Raw genomic sequence first — 19,999 nt, 5'->3', positions numbered from 1 at the left:
TCGCTGCCGGGGGAAGACCTCACGCTGCCGGTGGCGTTCGAGGGCAGGTAGGCGGGCGGGGCCGTTGGGCGGGGGCTGGCCCCACCGCGGGCGCTGGGCTGAGGCGCCGGGCCCGCCGCGCCCCCCCCCCCCCCCCCCCCCCCCCCCCCCCCACTGGTGCGTGTGGCGGGGCTGGGCCTGCCGGCCCCGAGCGGGTGTCGGGGGAACGACAACCCCCCCTGGGCTTTCGGCTCCTCAGCGATGTCCTCCTCCTTCCTCAGCGTCAGCGTCTCCCAGCTGCCAGACGTCTCCCGCGGGGTCCCCCAGCCCGGCCCGGCCGGCGGCGAAGGTAAGGCCGGATCGCGAGTGGGAGCCCCCCCCCCGTGCGGTGCGGGGAGGCGGCGGTCAGGCCCCCGCGGCAGCCCGGCACGGCGCCTCCCCGCCTGGCTCGGGGGGGGCCGAGCCCCGAACCGCGCCGTCCCTGCTGGCGGAGGAGCCGCGCCCGCCGCTGCCGGGGGCTCGGTGCTGCGTGCGGGTCTCGGAACCTGAGGAAAAAAACCCTCATGCCTGAGGAAAAAAGGCAGAAACTGTCTTTAAGTGATGCAGCTTTTCGTAAGTTCTGTCTTTTTACGGCTGTAAAACGCCAGCAGCTGCTGCAATTACTGCTGTCTGTAATGACCGCGTTGCCTGTGGTCATTATGGCTCTGAGTCTTACATAAGATGATCAGCGGTTTTGTGGAGCGTGTACTTAAAATACGTAGAATATCCAGCAAGGCAATACTACTGCTTCATATTCTGCTTAGTTTTAGGGAAGTCGCATGCTGTGTACCGTTAGGTTTTCCAGTTCAGCTGTTCAGAGTTACTTCCTGCCTGAAGACCTGATCTGGACTCAGTATCTTAGCTTTTATCTATTCATGCATTCAGAAGCCTTCCTATCTAGTTCCTGTTGAACAGAAGCTGTAATTCAGTATGTTTTTCTATATGATTACCATGTAACTATGTTCATCTTCAGTTGTGGAAGACTTGCTTGAAACACTGATTTTAAAGTAAAATGGCTGAATAGTACTATTTTGAAACCTTCTGTGTTGTTAACTGTTCCGTGTTCTGCTATGTAAATTTGAAGTGTATGTTTTTGATTTCTCTTTATGCATGCATGTATCCAGCAACATTACTTGGCTGACTTCGTTGTATAGATGACGTAGGTAATTGAAACTAAGACAAATTAGATGGTTTCCCGGGAAGTTCTGTTTGCTCACGAAAGGAAGCAAATATAAGAAACATACCCACGCTGCAAAATAACATTACTGTATCCTGCATGTGCTCTAGGAAAGCTGTCTTGTGAAATTAATTAGAATGTCAAGATTTGAAAACCACTGGCTGGTTATTCTTTGGGTTATTTTCAAGACTGCTCTACATAGTTGCATAACAATTTTGGGAGTACTTTAAACGAAATATTTTCTTTTAGTTAGTATGAGAGTCAGTCTGAGTCCTCAGCCACCTCTTCTTTATATTTAAAATGATGTAAGTGCTACATGTTTTATACAATCTCATTGTTCTGTTTAAAAGTTTGCTCTCACAGATTTGAGTGGAAATAAGTTATGCAGTCCTGTTAAATGTGGCTGTTACAGAATGTGGGTGCAAACAGAAGTTTAAGTACATGTAGATTCAGGAGGGATTATATTTTAGGAACATAGATACTGGCCATTTCCTCTGTCCATGGTTTCCCCGAGTCTAAGGTGAAGGCCTGTCCTGTGACCAGTAAGATACTGAAAGATATGAACTGCTTTCTAATAGTTTAATAGGACTTAATTCTAATATGGGATCCGTCTGTAGTTGCTCTGAGGACTTATTCTTGAAAGTGCACCTCACGTAGCTTTATTTCAGTGTACATCTTGGTTTAAATGGGTGATGTTGGAATTTGGAGGCTTAAGTGATAGACAACTTACTGTGATCAGAAAGAAATCTAGATACTAACTACTTAGTAGCGCTAACATGTAATGTAAACAAGGAGCAAAAAAATGCCTCCCTTGCTTCCCAGAAGGTGTTGTACTTTTATTATGTTTAGATTAGCGCAGGCCTTTGCTGTTTCCAAATTGAAGCCTAGCTTAGAGATTCTGCTGTCTGAACTTGTTCTGTCTTCTCAAATGTCTAGTGTTGCCAGATGTGGCAGAAGATACAGTCTCACCAACTAGAGCTCGGACCATGAAGGACTATGAAAATGTAAGCAGTTTTTTAATATAAGACTCGGTGACAGATTTATGGCCAAGATATTTCTCATGTGCTGGCTAAAGTGTTGTCTCTCTCGGCCAGGTTCTTAGTTTGTGTCAATCACACAGATCTGTTGGAGGTGTGACCAGCTGGCTACCTGTGCTTTGAACCTCCATTTAAGTATTGCTTTCAAAAACAGAGGCAAAACTTTGTTGTTGAGACTAGCCTACTGCTGCTCTTAAGTTGCGAAACAAAAATTGGCACCCTATGCTCAAAAGTTCATGCAATCACCAGAAACACAAGAACTTGATTTGCAGTTCTGCAATTGATTTATTTCAGGGAAGCATCAAGTTTATTTTCATTTAGACTAGGACAGCATTTGGCTTTTTAATTCATTGACTGCTGTATAATACCTTTTACCTTTATAATTATGTACAAGTGTGCTTGGAATACTTTTGTTGTAAAGGTCTAGTATCATTGTGACAATGCTGTAGATAAAACTGATTTTGGCACTTAATAGAATATAAAGGAAAGCATTAGATTATTTTTTAATATATTAATTGTATTGGTTGTTTAAATTGAAGAAGCTAATTGTTTATAACTGCTGAATGATGATTTGGTTGGGGTATAGCTGTGTTGCAGAACAACTCCCCTGTAAAAAGTTTTAAATTGTTTAACTTAAGTTCCTATGATTGTGTGAAGAAACTGTAGAGGGGAAAGCAATCAAAATCTCTGAGATGACTGCTACAGATAAAGGCTGTGGCTTCCTATCTTTAAGATGTGTTCAAGTGTCTGCAGTTTTTAGTGTGCTTCTGTAACTGCTGTTACCTTTTGTAGCATTATGTTTGAAATTAGTGTTTCTTTTAAACTCTTTCAGTTTCTTGTGGCCTTATATCCCTCTGAGGAGAAAGCTATGCCCTTTGCTCAGAATTTAAAGCTTGTTTTGGAAAGCCTTGGTGAAGGATGTTTTTTTTACAGTCTGTATCTATTTCACTTTCTCTTTTGTTTTTGTGTATTGGCTGGGGTAGAAAGACACTGCCTTGGCATTAGTATGTGCTTAAAATCTTTTACTGTGATATGTGCCAAAGACCTCAGTCTAGAATATACATTCTGCAGGTGTTTTATTATCTGCAGTGTTCGTTTGCACAGGGGAAAAAGTTGTAGAAGGGAGGAAGAATCTGTTGTTGTTTGTTCTGTGTGATGTAGAGGAGAAAGGGTCTCCCCACAGATCTCTGGCTTCCTGGTATGTACAGATCCCTTACGTTAAACTGAGCTGTAAAACTTCTCATAGGCTTTTATTGATGTCAGCAGTATAATGAAGCTCAAAAATCCATTCAAGTAAAGGAAGAAGAATCCATTAAACACAGAGATATTTCTATAACTTCTGTTTTGGAGTCTTTAAGGTGGCTGGTAGCTGGGAGGCTAAAGTTGAGAAAGGGAGCATTTACTTTCTTTGTCCTTTTACTATTTACCAAGCATCCAGTAGTAGCTGCGGTTAGATGTGCTTTTAGACTGACATGGTAAGGCTGTTCTTATCCCACTTTAAAACAAATCTGAATTAGCAGGTAAAGTTCCTGATAGATAAAGCTTGCTGATGGCACCAAGCTGTGTGGTGCGGTTGACATGCTGGAGGGAAGGGATGCCATTCAGAGGGACCTTGACAGGCTTGAGAGGTGGGCCTCTGCAAACCTCATGAAGTTCAACGAGGCCAAATGCAAGGTCCTGCACATGGGTCGGGGCAATCCCAAGCACAAATACAGGCTGGGCAGAGAATGGATTGAGAGCAGCCCTGAGGAGAAGGACTTGGGGATGTTGGTTGACGAGAAGCTCGACATGACCTGGCAATGTGCGTTTGCAGCCCAGAAAGCCAGCTGTATCCTGGGCCGCATCAAAAGAAGCGTGACCAGCAGGTCGAGGGAGGTGATTCTCCCCCTCTGCTCCGCTCTTGTGAGACCCCCCCTGGAGTACTGCGTTCAGCTCTGAGGCCCTCAACATCAGAAGGACATGGACCTGTTGGAGCGAGTCCAGAGGAGGGCCACAAAGATGATCGGGGGCTGGAGCACCTCTACTATGAAGTGGAGCACCTCTACTATGAAGACAGGCTGAGAGAGTTGGGGTTGTTCAGCCTGGAGAAGAGAAGGCTCTGGGGAGACCTTATAGCAGCCTTCCAGTACTTAAAGGGGGCCTACAAGAAAGCTGGAGAGGGACTTGTTACAAGGGCATGTAGTGATAGGACAAGGGGTAATGGCTTTAAACTGAAAGAGGGTAGATTTAGATTAGATGTAAGGAAGAAATTCTTTACTCTGAGGGTGGTGAGGCACTGGAACTAGAGAAGTTGTGGATGCCCCATTCCTGGAAGTGTTCAACGCCAGGTTGGACGGGGCTTTGAGCAACCTGGTCTAGCGGAAGGTGTCCCTGCCCATGGCAGGAGGGTTGGAACTAGATGATCTTTAAGATCCCTTCCAACACAAACCATTCTATGATTCTATGATATCTCCTGCTTGGAGATGGTTTGTGTATATTTATATTGCTGCATAAATTTGCTGATCTTGAGGCTATGTTATTTATACAGGGTATGAGAAGGAAGTAATGAAAAGAGTGGGCTCCTTGCCTTGCAGCTCAGAGAGAACAGGATGGATGTAATGACCCTTGAATGGGCTAAAGGGTGGATCCATGTAGAAAAGGTCATTTTCTGTTTAGACCTGGAGAAGATGCTGAGCTAGATAACATTAGAGGTGTAGATTTTTTATAGTATTTATAGTGTGTCCCACTTCCTTGCAATATGGGGGGAACCACCTTGTGATAGAAAATGTGATTACATGGGCAAAGTGAAAGGGATCTCTAATTGAGGACCTCATTATGGTTTATTAGATGTTCATGAAAAGAAAGGGTAATTGGTATCAAGTTAGGGAACTAAGTAATAATATTTGTAGGTTTTTTCCTGTCTCCCCAAACCCACTTAGTTATAGTTTTGCTGTCTTGTAAAATGGCCTCTGCTGGCAAAAACTGTGTTGCAGTGTGAAACCACAGCCTCTGCTGACAGATGCCATTTTGCATAAAAGTGGCTCTATGCAGACTTGGAAAGGAGCTAAACCAAGCTAGGCGAGTGGTATTTGCTACCATGCTGTCCATGGTGTGGAACATTCTGTGTGGAGTGTATTGCATTGTCCTGATTTTTCAAGAAGAGACTGCTATTTCTCTTCTTTCATTCCTTTTTTAAATACAGAAATCAAAATGCATGAAAGAATTAAGACTGAGTCTTTAAATGCATACGTTGAGAGAATTGCCATTAAAATCCCTTTGCAGTGTGAACTTGTTCCACGTTTTACACGTTGTCTTTTATTAAGCTATAATTTTTTAATTGTAATCTGCCCGAATTAACTTTCCTCTGAGAAACTGAATATCAGAGACAACATTTGTTTCACTTCTTGGTTTATGATTGTGTATTCTTTGTTTGCCTCTTGAAAATAGTACCCTTAAGCTCTTCAGTTTAATTCTATTGCCACTGAAATACATGTGAGTAGAATTAAGGTATGCCGAGTTCTTTTGAAATTGTTTTTTCCTTTTGACTCAAATGTATTGAATATGTGAAGAATAACTGGAAGTTCCACTGATACAATTTCAGAGTGTCTTTGGCACTTGGACTTTTTCTGAATGAACAGAGACTAACTGTTAGGAATGATCTACTGACAGCTTAAAAAAACCAAACCAAACGCTATAAGGTCTGCTCTCACTAGTTGAACATAGTACTGAAAGACATGCAGGATCTAGCACAGTTCTGTAGCCTTGCTTCATTTAAGAAATCTTTAATTTCTTTGCTTACTCTGAATAAGGATTTCAGTTTTGAGCAATATTGTGCGTTGGGCTCTGTGACTTAAATTGAAGTACAAAGTTGCATTGCTCTCATGCTTACATCTATTTGAATGTTCCAAAATAGTCATTCCAGTTACTCAAGATACTCCATGATACTCATGAGGTATCATGCTTTAAGCAGTTAAAACTTGCATAGTTCAAGTTTATATCCACTACTGTTTGTGATCATCCAGTTGGAATTGTAGGGAAACAAAGATAAAGTTAAATATATGTATTGCTACTGCTTCTAAAGGCAGGCTTCTTCAGGATGTGCGAATGGGCCACAAACTTTATGTAGTCAAGGGTATTTTTAGTTGCTTGGGCGATATTTACTTATGTGAATAATGACGAGGCATCTTACTGGGCAAAGATTATTAAACTGAAGAATTGTTTGCAGATGCAGGTTCTGAGTGCAGTTACAGAAAATAATCTTAGGTTTCACAAGCCAAATATTTTAAGAATGGTATTGCTAATAATTTTTACAAGTGGTACTATACTGTTCTGGAAAAGCCTACATAAATATTTTATTAGTAGCTCTGTAACATATTAGATTTCCTTTTGCTGAAAGCATCTGGCAGGGGACACAAGTCTTATTTGAATGAATGTTTTATGCTTAGTCACTTAAAAAAAATTTAGAGGGAGACTCCTTTCTTTAATGAAACCATCAACTATGTTGCTGCTTCTACTAGGAAGGTTAAAAACCATAAGCAATTTTTTCCCAAAGAATTGCACTATGAAATATGGGATGGGATAAAGGTTTTATTGGTGTTTGATTGGGCTCACATGCCTTGTGTGCTTGTGGCTTTCCTTCCCATGAATAAGGCTACCGTCCCAAGCTTTTGCTAAGAAAATACTTCTGTTTCAACATGATGTCTAATGTTTTGTTCAAGTTCTATTTTATACAAGAAAGAACTACTTAATATTTTTAGATTTAAAAAACTCTCTTGGATTCTTTTTGTGTAAAGTCAGACAATGTTTTAGTACTTAAAGAAGGAATGTACCAAAGAGCACTGTCTGCGCAACAGCAGGTATTATATATTTTTAAACAATGCTATTTTATAATTGTTATTTGCTTAAGAGCTAGTGTCTCAGAGTTTTGCAGGGCTAAAAATAAACACAAGCTCAATGATAACATCTTAGACAGACACAAAAAGTGTATGTGTGCTGATGTGCCTATATGTCTTAAAACCAAACCAAAACCGAAAAACAAACCCCAAAACATTCGGAAAGGGTAGGCTGGAGTGGGATGTCTTCTTTTTGAGGAATGGAGATGGGGAAAAAAAAATGTTACAACTGGGATGGGATGTTCTGTGATATGTGCTGAAGCTGTAGAAGATTGAAACCTGTTGAAGGGCTTGGAGTATTTGCAGCTCCCTGGGTGACACTATCTTGGAGGGAAGGATGTTTCATTTTGCCTTGGGTGTCATATGCTGTTATTAACACCTTCACAATTTGAATATATATGTGTGTGTATATCACCACACATGTACACGTTATGTACACAACTATGTCCAGTGGGTTGAATTCTAATCTTGCACTATGGAGAGCAAAACCAAATGATAGTAGTTTTCACTCTTTATTTTACTCGGTTTGAAACACATGACATAATTTGCTCGTTTTCTTTCTTTTTTCACAGCAAATCACTGATCTGAAAAAAGAGAACTTCAACCTGAAGCTTCGTATATACTTTCTGGAGGAGCGAATGCAGCAGAAGTTTGATGGTCCCACTGAAGAAATATACAAAATCGTAAGCATTTAGAATAATTTAATAGAACTATATATCTTTTTGAAAAGTTTGTTTTGTGGGGAGATTACCTGTTTACTTAAATTTTGAGTCTTTTTTTGAGGTTGGAAATTCTGATATGATAACTTTATTTTATTCTGGCCTAATCCTTTTCAGTAATAACTAAATTAAAATGACCATTATAAGGTGTGGAAAAATTAGTTTCAAATGCGTGAGTGTCTGTAGTTCGGGACAGACTAAGATGTTTCCAGTAAGTGGTTATAAATCTTCGGTAGTTGTGCTACTGAAATCGCGTACTGAATGGGGAATAGAAGCAGCAGCACGCTTCTGCTGAATTTGGTACATAGTTATTCTGCTTTCTACTATCGGGCAGTTCAGTTCACCCCTCTATTCTTTCCTGGGTTTATCAGATGTCAGTACAGCTACTTGGAGGTTGTTTGGGCACTCCAGCTCAAAGTTGTTTCCTTTGATGCATGTAGATAAAGTTGTATTAGGGTTGTGTATAGCTTTTAGTTTTATTGCTCTAAATTGAAAGAATGTGTATTTGTACAGGACTCAGGAAATCCATTTGATTCCTATGCCAGGTTGTAGAAGAAACTGGTATCTTTTTAAGTTGGAAGAAGGATTTGAGTCGAGTGGTATGTCTTGCATCCTTGTTATTTCAGGTTTGCAGATGATAGGAAACATTTCTTATGCCCTTTGGTAGTGCCTGTGTTCTAGAAGGGAAAAGAAGTCATTTTGGTAATGCAATAGCATGTTATTTATAACAGATGCTTGCATCAGGTCTCTTTCCTGTAATAGGATGGAAACTTAAGTCTCTCTTGATGCTTGTTGCAGTAGTTAAGTACATAAATTGATGTTTAGCTGGGTCACGGTTTCAACTGAATATTGCTGTTTGGTCTTCTGTCCTGGTCTTCTACACTGGTATCTTTCTTGTAATTGCTAATGTATTGAAATGGTGTCCGTCGACTTGCAGGCCAAGTAGTTCTGTGTACAATGTGTGCTTATGTCATGAGTAGTTTTCTCAGGCTATAACAAAATAATTTAAAGATTATTAAAAACCTTGATAGTTGATACAATCAGGATTTTAAAAGAAAGAAAATATTGCATAGCTCAAAGAAAAACCATGCATGGAAGCCCTAGAAATTCCCAAGTTGATCTGCAGTACTCCCCATTATAGTGGTTAAGTGTGTGTGTGTAGGGGATTTGTGTTGCTTGAATACGATGGTCCTAAATGCTTTTTGAGACTTCTGAAAGTCTTGAACCTTGCAAAATATGTCCTTTAAAAGCTAAAATGTCTCTGTTATTCTTAGCCCAATGATACTTTATATTTGCTGGTCCAAGCAAAAAGTAATCTACACATTGCCAATAACTTTTGGCTAGGGTGACCTCTGAATTCTTTCCAGACGCTTTCATTCTTTTGTCCTAGAACATTGAGCTGAAAGTTGAGATAGAAAGTCTGAAGCATGATCTGCAGGAGAGAGAGAAACTACTCATCAAAGCCTCGTAAGTACCAGTATATTTCTTGATGTCTGTTTTCCAGATTTCCAGACTTAGGATTTCCAAGATCTTGCTTCTATTTGTTTTTTCCTAATGTTTTAGGAATATGAGGATCCCAAAGTAGTATTTTAAGGGCACTTAGAAATTGCTTCATTCATTACAGAAATTACATGTGTGAATTCTTAAATGCACAATGATGTTCATGTAGTTATACTGGATGGTGCGACTTTGATATTATCCTTCATTCTACTGTATTTTTCAGATAAATAAATGACTCCCTGGTTGGGAATGGCTTAGCATTCCTATTGTAGAAGTTAAGCTAAGAGCTTAGTTGTCTCAACAGGTGAAGAGGTGAACTTTTTTTTTAGAGCACTGGATTGAGAAGACATTACACAAAACACTTCTCAGTAAGGCTGAGAAAGCAGATCAGAATTAATGTGGAATGAATCTTGTGGGTTTTAATGATATAAAAATGAATACACTTAAAATTCCTGCTTTTCTGTTAGAAGCTCTTTTCTAAATAAATATTACTTACTTAATTACGTAGTGCTACATTGTCTTATGGCGTGGGCAAGGTGGAATATGCTTTGGGGAGGGAATGGATGACTGTAGGGCTGACAATAGCCTGTTAAACTGCTTCCTTCTAGGTCTCTGGTTCAAAACTAATCCAGGATGGCAATGACTGACAGCTACTGACTGCTACATGGGCATCAGTTTCAATGGAATTTTCTTTGTGTGGCCTACCTCACATGGCATTGAATTGTTACCAATTAGCCTTTTTTCAGTAGTTCAGAGAGGCCTTGTTTCAAGTAGATCCTGAGGACCAGATTAATTTTTGTTTGGTCTCTCCAGGTAGCTGTGAAAGGGTATTGCTGGGCTTGGAATGGAACCTTGCACAAGTTCATAATAGGAAGCAAAATTTAGGGGGAAATCATAAACAAGTGGTCATCCTTTTTTTAGTAAGGAAACACTAGCTGTTCTTTTCTTACAAGGTATTAACAATTACTGAAAAGGCAATTGGAGAGATCTCAGCAGCCACGTATCTTCAGTTTATTCCAATGCTGCTTTCTGTAGAAAATACAACTCTACCAAAGGTTTGATACTGTATTTGGAAGCTTTAAAAACATGAAGGTATTTTACACTTTTTCATCATACATATGAAGCGCTTGCTTATCCACTGTGACAAGGCTTGTGTGTGGAACTCTCAGACTATACCACCAAAATTGCTATATAGTGTGTGGATGTTTGTATCTAACCTTAAAGCGACAAGCAGGTACAGATAAAGTGGAAGACGCTTGTGCATAATCTATCAGCTACTTGCACTTCAAATGTTTTCCACTTTGATATGCAATGGGATTTCTATCTATATTATGGTCTTTCAGTAAGGCAGTTGAAAGCCTGGCCCAGGGCGGTGATGCTGAAATACGGCGCATGAAAGAGGAGGCACAAAAGAAGATGCAAGAAATGGAAGAAATCCTGACTAGCAAAATAAACTTTCTGGAAGAGGTGAGTGGCCAAAACTGAAGGAATAGTTAGAAATCAGTACTGTCTTTGTACTATTGTCTGAGATTTGGTAGTGTGATCTACCTATATTGTCAAAATTGTTTCAGCTTTCCTGGAAGAATAGCCAGTGCAAAACCACAACCCACCCCCTTCCCCCAAAACCCCAAAAACCCAAAAACCAACCAATGAAAGGGAAGGTGTTTTTAGCTGCTCTTGAAATGTCAAATATGAGGATAGCAGTTCTTCAGCTATCCTCATGCATTCAGCACAAACCTTTGATTCCTGAATTCAAGTGTGAGGAGGCTACATTTTCAGAACTATCTCTGTTTAGAGGAAGAGGGGCTGGATTTTGAACACTTTTACTGATAAGGTCTCAGCTTCATAAATAGCTGAAACCACTCTGTAAGCGCTGCTGTCATTTCCCATCTTTATATGGGACCTCAGTATTGCAGTGTAAGTCTGAGATTCTGTGGCTTTCTATATCTCCACTCCTATGTGTTCATTATAGGCTGAGAGAGGCCACCTACTTAAGGCAGCTTCTGGGTAGGTGAACCAGTGGTCGCTTCCCTCTGTTCTGCCTGCATGCCTGGCACTCTGTTGTTGGATTGACCTTTATCTGCCAAATATTGTTGGCTTCTGCTGTCACTATATCACCTTTTTGCATAACGTTCTTCTGTTCCACAGAGTTATTCTTAACAATGCCTTTTTTTAATTCCTTGCTGTCTGTGGTTGAGACAGTTTATTCATGTGTTTATTGTTGAGCCATTGCTGATATCTTTACAGGGGAATTGCTTCATGTTTTCCTCATTTTGTAGTGTAAAGAAAAATTTCTTTGTATGCATAACGTGCTTCCTCAGAAGCAAGGAGAAGTTCAGTTTCTTGTAAAGAACAAATTTGATATTGAAGGGTTTTGTGCTGGAAATGTTTGGGTCAAATTCTAGAAATACATAAGCTCATGATTGTTTTGCATCATTGACTGTATACACTTATCTGGAGGTGTGGGATTTTGTAGCTGTGTTTGTGAGGGGGATAGACGTCTGGTGCTCTTTCTGTAAGGAAATAGAAATAGCACAAGTGGGTATATTCCAATATTTGCTTTCCTATCCCTAGAAAATGAATTGTCATGGAAGGTATTGGTAGCAATCTCCTGATGGTATTTTCTATCAGGATGATTTAGCAGTATTCATAAAGCAGTGAGCTCCTTCAGGGAGGAGGAGGAGGGAATCTCCATGACTTTTTTTTCCGTTTAGTGGAATTGGGATTTCTTAAAGCATTCTGTGTGCTATTGGATAGGTAGAGAAGTTCCTAAATTACTTACTCTGTACCAAAACAGCCGGTCAGACTGGTGTTTCCCAGATCTGACGGGTAGAAGGGCAAATATTCTAATCTCATGGTGATATAGTATTTTCTGTAGCCTGAAGATAGTGTTGGCCTCTGACATTAATTTTATTATGCTTATGAATGTAAACACTGCAGAGTAGTATTAGTCACTTGTTTATGTAGCACCATATAATTATATAGATCCAGGTGACGCTAACAAAGATTAATTTCCTTCAGAGTTCTTGATTGAAAGATGAATGCTGACAGAACAGCTTTTCAGGAGAGGCGTTGAGTGGTGAAGTCTAGTGGTGAAGGACCTTTTCCTCACCCTCCCCCAAAGAGATACGCTTTTTAGTATAGACTTGAAGGAGAGAGGGGAATTACTTGTTAGGCTACAAGGTGGCTTTTATTTCATAGAAAGCAAAATTCAGTGAGCGCAGCAGGGAAGCTTACAATATAAAAATGAAGACCTGAAACAAGTTTTATGTAGTGTATGCATGGCGGGTTGACCCTGGCTGGATGCCAGGTGCCCACCAAAGCCACTCTCTCACTCCCCCTCCTCAGCTGGACAGGGGAGAGAAAATATAACGAAAGGCTCCTGGGTCGAGGTGAGGACAGGGAGAGATCACTCAGCAATTACCGTCACGGGCAAAACAGACTCGACTTGGAGAAAAAAATTTATTTAATTTATTACCAGTCAAATCAGAGTAGGACAATGAGAAATAAAGACCAAATCTTAAAAACAGCTTCCCCCCACCCCTCCCTTCTTCCCGGGCTTAACTTTACTCCCGATTTTCTCTACCTCCTTCCCCCCAGCAGCGCAGGGGGACGGGGAATGGGGGCTGCGGTCAGTTCATCACACGTTGTCTCTGCTGCTCCTTCCTCCTCAGGGGAGGCCTCATCGTGTTCTTCCCCTGCTCCAGCGTGGGGTCCCTCCCACGGCAGACAGTTCTCCACGAACTTCTCCAACGTGAGTCCTTCCCGCGGGCTGCAGTTCTTCACGAACTGCTCCAGCGTGGGTCCCTTCCACGGGGCACAGTCCTTCAGGAGCAGACTGCTCCAGCGTGGGTCCCCCGCGGGGTCACAAGCCCTGCCAGCAAACCTGCTCCAGCCTGGGCTCCTCTCTCCACGGGGCCACAGCTCCTGCCAGGAGCCTGCTCCAGCGCGGGCTTCCCACGGGGTCACAGACTCCTTCGGGCCTCCCCCTGCTCCGGCATGGGGTCCTCCACGGGCTGCAGGTGGATATCTGCTCCCCCGTGGACCTCCATGGGCTGCCGGGGGACAGCCTGCCTCACCATGGTCTTCCCCACGGGCTGAGGGGAATCTCTGCTCCGGTGCCTGGAGCACCTCCTCCCCCTCCTTCTTCACTGACCTTGGTGTCTGCAGAGTTGTTCCTCTCGCATATTCTCACTCCTCTCTCCAGCTGCAATTGCTGCTGCGCAGGTTTTTTTCCCCCTTCTTAAATCTGTTATCCCAGAGGCGCTACCACCGTCACTGATGGGCTCGGCCTTGGCCAGCGGCGGGTCTGTCTTGGAGCCGGCTGGCACTGGCTCTGTCGGACATAGGGGAAGCTTCTAGCAGCTTCTCACAGAAGCCACCCCTGTAGCCCCTCCACTACCAAAACCTTGCCATGCAAACCCAATACAGTATGACAAGTGTGGTTTTTTGGTGTTCCCCATCTCCATGAGTTGGGTCACCTAGAGGAAGTTGACTGGAATCTCTGGACGTTATCTCTGTTTCCATTGCTGTTCAAGAGAAAAATGTCTCATTCATACTTTATCAATTTTTGCAAAATATTATAAATTACGTTGGGGGAGTTACAATTAGCTACAGCGAGCCTGTGAATATTAATTTTATCTCTAAATAAAAAAAGCACTTTAACCTCTTTAAGTGTAGCTATTTATTGTGATAGTGGGAGGACAGTGGGACAAAGCCAAATTATAATAGCTAAATCTAAAGCCATAGCATAGGGGCACTCTTGTTTCCAGTTCTGCTGTCAGTTAGGGTGTTTGTTTTATTTCTTTGAAACAAACTTCCCTTCTTTATGTACCACAGAAAATGGGTTAATCTTAAAAATGCAGACACAAAGAGTTCAGATGCGTTTGCGAAGTGCTTGAACTACTTGGTAATAGTTGCTAAATTCAACATACCAACATATGTTTGGTAGAAGAAACTTCAGTATGTGAAAAATCTTGTGAGCATTTTGTTCTTATAGGCATCAGGATTGTGTGTTTTAATTACAGAATCTTAAAGCTGCCCAAGAAGATGTGGAAAAAGCCATTGCAATGACGGACAAGGAGAAAGCTCTGAGAATAGCTGCTGAGCAGAAACTTTCTTCAATTATGAATGCCCCTGCAAAGGATGTGGATATGATTACAGGAGCTGAGAAAGACAGGTCAGAACTCTTGCTGGTGATGTTTCGAACTACTGGAATTCTTTATTGTTAAAGTGCAAAAAGTTGACATGGATATAGGTTTTAATAGTTTGATCCTACCCTCAGATACATGAGTGAGTGTTACTGGCCATCTTATCTATTCAGCTATTAAATGAATAGCAACACAGCAACCAGTTTACATGCTGCATGACAGCAAAATCATCTTTAAAAGTTGCCTGAAACTGTAAAAGGATCAGTATGCATGTGACATGAGCACGTCCTACTTTAAAGCATCTCTGTAACTTTGCTGACTTACCTCCCGCTTGCTGCTTTCTTGAACCATTGCTGAATAGAACTTGACTCTACCATTTGTGTTCACTTACTGCTTTCATGGTGTCTGTGTACTCTTCAATCCCAGTGATGTATCTGTTGAGGTTGGTAAATCTAATGGGAAGAGAAACATAGCGTATTTGAGCTTCATGGTTTTGATTGTGCTTTGCAAAGCACTGGCTTTCCTTTGTTTGGCAGGTAGTTGGAAAGGTGTGTGAGTTGTTCAATAACTTTAGGTGGGGAAAATGTATAAACTCAAATTTTAATACTTTGGAGGATTTTTTTTTTTAGATATGTAGGGTAAAATACATGCCTGGCAAGCCCTCCAGTAAAGCTTAGCTAGTTTGAGGATGTGAGCCCGGAGTGGAAATCAAAAGATTGTTGTGATTCCTTATACTTTGGAGTATCCTTTCCTGTCCGTTTGTGACTGAACCCTGCAGGTAACTGCTCTGTAAGTAACTGCATAATTGGTCTACCCTGGTTAACAGGAAGTTATGTTGGCCTGAGGCTTTCATTTCATAGGTTTTATATTATGGTAGGACCCAGGCAAGGTTTGCAGTGTTTTCCAGGCAGTTTTTGTAAAAGCATACAGATTGAAAACTGCAAATCTGAAATCTACAGTGGCATAAAAATTATGAAACTGTCCTAATAAGTTTTGATACTGCACCTTATGTGCCATGACAGTAATTATAACCCGGCTCTCAAGTTATCTCCCTCCTTTCCCCTTTCCCTTCCCTGTCTTCCTCTTTCTATCTGTTAGTCATCTGTGTGAACACAGTTGCTCTCCTGAGTGACTTGAGCCGGGAAGGAGTTATAAAACCAGTCCCTTTCAGACGTACTTTAGTTGCCAGCTCTATAGCTTGTGTGAAAACAGTGCTTAAGGTGTGGAAACAAATTGTCAGGATTGGATCACTGAAGTGAAGGCTGTGTGGAGTATGATGAAGAATGTCTTCCCCCGCCCCCGTGATCCAGTGTTAGCAGGATCTTCTATAATTACATGCTGGTAGATCAGTGTGAGTATTCACAGGACCAGAAAAACATAGTGCTAATGGAAGAAGAGAATATTTGACTTCTTGAAGTGAATCAAATATTAATGTGCAATGCTTTAAACTTGTCTGGGAGTAGCACATCTGGAACTCATATTGTGTTAAGAAGATACCTTTACCATCTAGGCTACAAATTACTAAGAGAATCACAGCTGGCATCTTATGCCAGAAAGTTTTCACTTATAACCCTTAACATCTGCCAGAAAACTCAAGCATTGTTGTTTTTATCAGTTGGAATACTGGAAGTGTCAAGATGTGTATTGACCAAAGAAGGTAGTGCTGACCTAACTTTTTTTTTGCTTATGTGAAATGAGAACCAGCTTAGGTACAAGTATAAATGAAACTAGGTACTTGAGGGACACTTAGTGATGGCATGTAAGGGTATGGTGTTGTATGTGCTAAGAAGTGGAATAGATTGATAAGCTTTTTGTGTGTGCTATAAAGGACAATGTAACTAAAATATTGAAGCTTAAGTGTTGACATTTGAAATGGTACTGGAGGAAAATAAGAATGAGCACTTTGCAGAGAGCTCAACCTTGTTTGTTGCTTGCTTTAAAGTTACGGCACCTTTTCTGGTTCCTCTTGAGGAAGAAGGGGTTGTGAAAGTACTCCCCTAAGTTTTACAAGTACTGTCTGGACTCTTCACCTAGGAAAGTTGTCTGCAAGATTTACTGCAATGACTGGAGAATTGGTGGTAGATGATGCAAGATTAATATTAAAAATCTTATAATTTTAGACTTATAGAGCAACTGAATCTGTCATTGAAAAGTAAAGAAGCTATAATTCAACACCTCGAAGAGGAAAAGTCTCAGAGTGGATCTTATGATGGGAACTTATCAGCAGAAAAAATCAGAGAACTTACCATTGCTTTGAGGCAAGAAAAAGATAGTGAGATAGAGGTGAGGAAACTGACTGAACAGTTATGTTATAAATCTCATGTGGTGTAGGATTTTAAAGGATTTGTGCATGACAGTATGTGAGTGACTTAAGCCAATTTTTTCAAACATTCCTCTCCACAGTTATTCCCTCCCTCCCTTCTCCATTTCCTTAACATTCATTGGTTATATTGTGGTTTGGTGGTCAATATTCATCCTTGTTATCCATGCTTACCATTCGTGCAATGAGAGGTCATGTTTCCCATTGACTTTATACCTGTATTACAGATACTGTGCAATTGCTTTACAGAGGTATATATAAAAAACCGCTGTATGTTAATAGATCCATCAGTAGATGACATCATTTCTACAGAAGTTAAGAATGTGACTTGAGAGTTTATTTTTGGGAAGTATCTCTGCTGTTATGGTCTGGAGAAAAAGCTGTGGTAAGGGAGCTAGGCATAAAAAAAAATCTCATGAAATAAAGTGAAAGTCTAGCCTTTAGCTTACAAAAGGTGCTAAGAGTCAGTCTTTTATTTCACTTGGCTCTTAAACAGGAAGACAGATATCCTGAAAGCTGAAATGTAGAAACAGGTCTTAAGGCTTGTTGTCCCCCCCCACCCCACCCCCACTGGTTATTCAAACAATAAATTAAAGCTGGCAGAATTAAGAAAGTAATCATGGAGGCTGTCATGCTTCTGAGAAATTTTCTTCCCTTTTGTTTTGGAACTTAATATTGATCAGTACCTACACACTTTTTTGTTTATGTCAAGAATAGACAAGAGAACCTTCTACGATTGGACTGATTAGTGGAATTAAAAGTTTTCAGTTCTGGGTCTTCTTGCAATTAAATCAATATGTGTCAGGAAGAACTACCCTGGTTTCACAAGAGTATTTGTGTGTCAAGGTGAAAACAGGGTCATCTTTAATAATTTCATAGGAGGTGGACAGACTGTATGATCATTTTGGGATGCAGTATTGGAGAAAAAAATCTGATGAATACCTTTGCACAAGTCTGTTTTTATATATGATTACTTTTTTAAAAAAAAAAATTCTGTAACCTCCTCAAGGAAAAGTGCTGATTAAAATCTCCCTTGATAGAAGTATCTTGCTGACATAGATAAATGTCACATAAAAATGCATTTTTATTAACTCAGCAAGTACAGTTGTCCTGTCTCATGGACGAACATGTTGTATGGGTTTTTTTGGTGTCTGGTTTTTTTTTTTTTCTTCTTAATTTAGACAGGCTCATACTGTGCCCAGGTAGATTTGTAGACTTCCAGGAAGCAACTGATTCAATATATTCTTGCCAAAAGGTGTACACTAAGTTTTTGGTGTCGTTTTTTTTTTTTTCCCTCCTCAAGGTTTTTAAGCTCATTTTGCTTCATTTTAGTGCTTAATGAGTTACACTTGTGTTCAGAATGAATTTACTTGACTGTAACAACTGTTTTGTTCTTATAGGCTATTAGAATGGAGCTTAAAAATGAGAGAAATTCCTTTGAAAAAAAAATTCAGGTAAGTTCTAGTTTTGCTTCTGTTTCCTTGACCACTTATAGTGCGTGTTGGGATCTCTTCTGTTATGCATTCATAGGTACAGAGAGGTCTTGACTCGAAAGGAAGCAAAGCAAGTCCTCTGATAAATCCTCTTTTACGTTAGATGACAGGAAGGCTCACCTTGTTTTTGAAGCAATTTTCAGTAAAGCTGATAGGCACGCTCATCAAATATTGGAGCTGATACTCATGGCTAGCCCATGAGATTAGGCTTCTTATACTATATTCCAGGCACATCTTTAAGATGATGACTTGCATTTTGGGACTATATTTTATGTTAGTAATCTGAGTAATAAGATATAAGAACTCTGAGAGAATGTACTTATTAATGTGCAGTTACAGTATCTCTTAGTGGGAAGTTAATGCAACTTTCACATAATCTAATTTAGTCACTTCAAGAAGAGCTACAAGAGAGAGAAAATGAGCTTGCTGTTGAAAAGAAGAATGGTTTGAAAAGGGATAAAACCATTCAAGGGCTAACTGTTGCATTAAAAGCAAAGGAAAAAGAGGTATGATGATTATGATCTTGCTGGTTTGTTGAACTATCATTGGGAGGGGAATGTATGCGTTGTGTATGTGGCAGGGGTTGACTGATCTCGCTGTAATCATTAGGAGGCTTCTAGTGGGTCCCTAATTACTGCTGTCATATCTGTAAGCAGTTCTGTTTATCTTGAGTTTTGGGTCTTGGACTGGAGGACAGAGGAAAAAGATACTTAACTGATATTTTCTCCCTTAAGAACTTTGAGGAAAAATGTTTTCAGTTGCACACTGATTTTTATCAGCTCTGAGCTCCACTTAAAAGGTATGAGAAGTATTTTATGTTGTTGAGTAAGCGGAGCTGTCGTAAAGACAGCTAAAACAGGAGAAGTCAACGTCATTTGTGGAAGAATGGGAAATATTTAACTTGAGTGGTAGGCAGTTTAGTGAGTGTTGTATAAGAACAAGAATTTCTTTATACAAGATTTATTATGATGTATTTGGTGTTTTTGTTCTTTAAAGTATTTGTTTTGTGTAGTTGGATGAATGGATAATGAGATGGGATAGCTATTACTGAATCACCATCCCTTGGAAATAACTCTTTCTACATAGTATTCATTTTACTTTACTTAAAGAATGAGGAGCTTGGTTCTGAAATTGAAGATCTAAATGCTTCATTGGTTAAGGCAAGAGAGGCAACTCACAAAGCACACATCCAAAAATTCAAGGTAAGAAGCAAGCAGTTAATGTGGCTTCCCCATCCCTGCTCGTCCCTTCTCCATAATTCCACACAGTGGGTAGAGCTTTGTTTCTTTGAAAGTAGAGGAATGGAAATTAGTTTAAAATGTTGTTTAAAATGTTAATTTTTCTTCCTTTGGAAAAAATTTCCCAAATCAAATTATTTAAATGATAGTGTTAAAATGTCAGATTGCTTATCTTGTTTCTTGAGTTTTTTCTTCTGCAACAACTGAGAATTATTAAGGGAGAAATGTGTCAAAGCAAAATGAGTTAAAAATAAAGACACAAATAGTTGTGGAGCTGAGATGATATTGAGCTTTCTTTGGAATTAAAAACAAAACATTGTTAGGTCAACAAAAGTATGGTGACAGCACACTCTTCACGTTAGTGGGGTTGAACTGGTTATGAGACACTTGTTTGGGTTTATATAATAATTGTGAAACCACTGTTTATAAAATAGTGGAATGTTGTTTGTGAAAATGTGATTTACTAATGCTTTCAT

General features: G+C 40.3%; 1 protein-coding gene across 1 annotated transcript in view; it reads left to right on the top strand.

Moving 5' to 3' along the window:
• Positions 1 to 19,999, top strand: part of CDK5RAP2 (CDK5 regulatory subunit associated protein 2) — an 85,413-nt gene continuing 65,414 nt past the window's right edge. Inside the window, exons 1-11 of the mRNA XM_050907693.1 lie at positions 1 to 47; positions 261 to 328; positions 2,132 to 2,199; positions 7,676 to 7,786; positions 9,213 to 9,289; positions 10,666 to 10,789; positions 14,350 to 14,501; positions 16,593 to 16,755; positions 18,193 to 18,246; positions 18,672 to 18,791; positions 19,395 to 19,487. Coding sequence (XP_050763650.1) covers positions 2,182 to 2,199; positions 7,676 to 7,786; positions 9,213 to 9,289; positions 10,666 to 10,789; positions 14,350 to 14,501; positions 16,593 to 16,755; positions 18,193 to 18,246; positions 18,672 to 18,791; positions 19,395 to 19,487 — 912 coding nt within the window. The 5' untranslated portion in view covers positions 1 to 47; positions 261 to 328; positions 2,132 to 2,181. The remainder of the gene's footprint in view (positions 48 to 260; positions 329 to 2,131; positions 2,200 to 7,675; positions 7,787 to 9,212; positions 9,290 to 10,665; positions 10,790 to 14,349; positions 14,502 to 16,592; positions 16,756 to 18,192; positions 18,247 to 18,671; positions 18,792 to 19,394; positions 19,488 to 19,999) is intronic.

This window comes from Gymnogyps californianus, chromosome 18, assembly GCF_018139145.2.
Source record: "Gymnogyps californianus isolate 813 chromosome 18, ASM1813914v2, whole genome shotgun sequence".
Lineage (NCBI taxonomy): Eukaryota > Metazoa > Chordata > Aves > Accipitriformes > Cathartidae > Gymnogyps > Gymnogyps californianus.
Note: the sequence above shows the minus strand (reverse complement) of the source record. Positions and strands in the feature narration are given on the sequence as shown.